Raw genomic sequence first — 3,613 nt, 5'->3', positions numbered from 1 at the left:
TTTCGCATTCGAGAAAGCACATTTGAAGAAGATGCCCGTGCAGTTCCTTGGAAGTAAACTAGGTCACCCACCACTGAAACACCCCCGGCTTCTACAAAAAGATGTGCTTTAAAGAGAATAGAATGGACGCTCAGTATGTTCATCTAAACGACCTTGGGCAAGTACGTCCATTCCAAGGTACAATCAGCCCTCCCAGACGGCTTTTCAAGTCTCCCTAATCCGGGTGGGAGAGGACGCGGCGCCAGAACCCGGCTCCCGCTAGTTTTCCCGGGAGCAGGGGTAGCCCTGGGCGCGGGGCCGGGGGAGGGGCAAGGGGCGGGCGTGGGGTTGGACTGGGACTTGGGACTCGGACCACGGCCTGGGCGTGGGCCTAAGTACGCGGGACCGGCCCGCCCTCGCCGCTCCATTGGCCACATCTGTGCAGAAAAGGCCCTGCGGCCCAGGGGCGCCCGCAGTGTCACTAGGTCGGTTGGGGGCCCTGGCCACGCTGTAGACCGCGACAGGCCAGAACACGGGCGGCAACTTCGGGCCGGGAGACCCGCGCAGCCCTCGGGGCATCTCAGTGCCTCGCTCCCCACCCCCTCCCCCGGGTCGGGGGAGGCGGCGCGTCCGGCGGAGAGTTGAGGGGAGCGGGGCCGGCCTGGAGCGCCATGAGCAGCCCGGATGCGGGATACGCCAGTGACGACCAGAGCCAGACCCGGAGCGCGCTGCCCACGGTGATGGCAGGGCTGGGCCCCTGCCCCTGGGCCGAGTCGCTGAGCCCCATCGGGGACATGAAGGTTAAAGGCGAGGCGCCGGCGAGCAGCGGAGCGCCGGCCGGGACCGCGAGCCGAGCCAAGGGCGAGTCCCGTATCCGGCGGCCGATGAACGCCTTCATGGTGTGGGCTAAGGACGAGCGCAAGCGGCTGGCGCAGCAGAATCCAGACCTGCACAACGCGGAGCTGAGCAAGATGCTGGGTGAGTCCGAGTCAGGGACGCAGGCGGCCGGCCGCGCTGGCGCGAATCGCTAGGCCGCTTTCTTAAGCCTCAAACGGTGTTCTTTGCGAGCTTGACGCCCGAGACCAGGGTTGTGCAGCTGCCACGTCCTTTCGTAAGGCTCTCGGTTCCCTTCCCGCTTCCCGTTCTCCGAGCCTACAAAGTAGCTTTCCGCCTTGCTCTCCGGCTCCCGGATTCCCCAGGTGACCGGGGGCGTGGGTCCAAAGGCTCTGGGAAGGCAACTTCCCGGCACCTCTGAGCGGCGCCAGAGCACCCTTGGCCCCGAACTGGGCCGGTTGTGTCCATCCCTCGACCCCTTCCCTAGCTAGGTGTCCTTTTCTGTTTCTCGAACGACCGGGTGATGGGTGAGCGGAAAGCTGCTTCCAGGAGACCAAAAGAAAGGGGTGCCTTTAGACGATGGGTGTTCCCCAAGGGCTCGGACTCAGGAGTCCCAGACCTCTCTTTAACTTCACCCCAGTTGCGCAATTCAAGGTCTGAGGGGAGAGATGCGCCCGGGTGGGGGAGGGGCCTGGGGCGGGAGCGCAGCCGATAAACCCTGCGCCCCTTTCCCGCTTCCTTCCACTGTGCAGGCAAGTCGTGGAAGGCGCTAACGCTGGCGGAGAAGCGGCCCTTCGTGGAGGAGGCCGAGCGGCTGCGCGTGCAGCACATGCAGGACCACCCCAACTACAAGTACCGGCCGCGGCGGCGCAAGCAGGTGAAGCGGCTGAAGCGGGTGGAGGGAGGATTCCTACATAGCCTGGCCGAGCCGCAGGCGGCGGCGCTGGGCCCAGAGGGCGGCCGAGTGGCCATGGACGGCCTGGGCCTCCCGTTCGCCGAGCAGGGCTTCCCTGCCGGCCCGCCGCTGCTGCCTCCGCACATGGGCGGCCACTACCGCGACTGCCAGAGTCTGGGCGCGCCTCCCCTCGACGGCTATCAGTTGCCTACGCCCGACACGTCCCCGCTGGACGGCGTGGACCCCGACTCGGCTTTCTTCGCCGCCCCGATGCCCGGGGACTGCCCGGCGGCCGGCACCTACAGCTACTCGCAGGTCTCGGACTACGCTGGCCCCCCGGAGCCTCCCGCCGGCCCCATGCACCCCAGACTCGGCCCAGAGCCCGCGGGTCCATCGATGCCGGGCCTCCTGGCGCCACCCAGCGCCCTGCACATGTACTACGGTGCGATGGGCTCGCACGGGGCGGGCGGCGGGCGCGGCTTCCAGATGCAGCCGCAACACCAGCACCAGCACCAGCACCAGCCCCCGGGTCCCGGACAGCCGTCGCCCCCTCCGGAGGCACTGCCCTGCCGGGACGGCACAGACCCCAACCAGCCCGCCGAGCTCCTCGGAGAGGTGGACCGCACGGAATTTGAACAGTATCTGCACTTCGTGTGCAAGCCTGAGATGGGCCTCCCCTACCAGGGGCATGACTCCAGTGTGAATCTCCCCGACAGCCACGGGGCCATTTCCTCGGTAGTGTCCGACGCCAGCTCCGCGGTATATTACTGCAACTATCCTGACGTGTGACAGGTCCCCGATCCGCCCCAGCCTGCAGGCCAGAAGCAGTGTTACACACTTCCTGGAGGAGCGAAGGAAATCCTCAGACTCCTGGGTTATTGTTGTTGCTGTTGTTGTTGTTTTTTAAAAGGTGTCTTGGCATATAATTTATGGTAATTTATTTTGTCTGCCACTTGAACAGTTTGGGGAGGGGTGAGGTTTCATTTAAAATTTGTTCAGAGATTTGTTTCCCGTAGTTGCATTGTCAAAAACCCTATTTCCAAGTTCAAGTTAACTAGCTTTGAATGTGTCCCAAAACAGCTTCCTCCATTTCCTGAAAGTTTATTGATCAAAGAAATGTTGTCCCGGGTGTGTTTTTTCTATCTTCTAAAAAATAAAATCTGGAATCCTGTTTTTTCGTTCTACTAGTACCTCTGTCACACTAGTTTTATCAAAACCCAATTTTTAAGATCAATGTTAAGTCTATTGGTTAATGTAAATTTCTCATCCTCTTGAAAAGGGTGAACATAAATGCCTTTAAGGACTATATCTAAAAATAAACGTTAGGATGTCTAAGTTTGATGTAATTGTTTCGGGAAGGAAAAAAGAAAAGCATTCTGGAATGAGCCTAGTTCATTTCAAGTAATCTTAGTTTTTAAAATGAACGGTTAATTAATATTTTCAATTCCAGTATATCACTTTAAGTAGAAGGGGATGTCCAAGTAATTTTGGTTTTCTAACTGTTGAATCATAAGCTTGACCGGCCCACAGAGTCTTCGGGTGTTTTTATCTGTGTTCTGCCATCTCCTTACACTACACTCCTCCGACATTCAGTTCACCTAAATCTTCACATTTTTACACCTTGGGAAGTGGCATTGCTGGGTTTAAAATAAAGGAGTCACAGAAACTAATCAAAATAAAATGTGCATTATGACAACTTTTAATACACTTTTAGCATTTTATTTGAATAATTTTTTTTTGCTTTTAGATTTAATACATACATGGACGATGGCACAAACTTAGGGGAGAATCCATGAATGGTTTGTAGTGTCCCTATCTATCACCATTACTTTATCAAGAAGAAACTGAGTTACAGGGTTGTGAGTAAAAGATGGGTATCAGCTGCTGTAATCAGCCATGCTAATT

The 3,613-nt window shown here is 57.4% G+C and overlaps 1 protein-coding gene across 1 annotated transcript; it reads left to right on the top strand.

The window, feature by feature from the left end:
- Positions 1 to 411: 411 nt before the first annotated feature.
- SOX17 (SRY (sex determining region Y)-box 17) lies at positions 412 to 3,409 on the top strand. Its single transcript, XM_011937583.1, has 2 exons — positions 412 to 957; positions 1,566 to 3,409. The coding sequence occupies exons 1-2, from the start codon at positions 651 to 653 to the stop codon at positions 2,495 to 2,497; spliced, it is 1,239 nt and encodes a 412-aa protein (XP_011792973.1). The 5' UTR covers positions 412 to 650; the 3' UTR covers positions 2,498 to 3,409.
- The last annotated feature ends 204 nt before the right edge of the window (positions 3,410 to 3,613 follow it).

The sequence above is a fragment of the Colobus angolensis genome, unplaced genomic scaffold, assembly GCF_000951035.1.
Source record: "Colobus angolensis palliatus isolate OR3802 unplaced genomic scaffold, Cang.pa_1.0 Scaffold166, whole genome shotgun sequence".
Taxonomy (NCBI): domain Eukaryota; kingdom Metazoa; phylum Chordata; class Mammalia; order Primates; family Cercopithecidae; genus Colobus; species Colobus angolensis.
The sequence above is the reverse complement of the archived record's forward strand: the minus strand, read 5'-3'. Positions and strand labels throughout refer to the sequence as shown.

Bases quoted from the DNA above. Each gene is read 5' to 3' on its own strand.
- SOX17 (XM_011937583.1), top strand. From the start codon at position 651: ATGAGCAGCCCGGATGCGGGATACGCCAGTGACGACCAGAGCCAGACC. The intron at 958-1,565 runs GTGAGTCCGAGT...TCCACTGTGCAG, and splicing joins GGAGCTGAGCAAGATGCTGG to GCAAGTCGTGGAAGGCGCTA.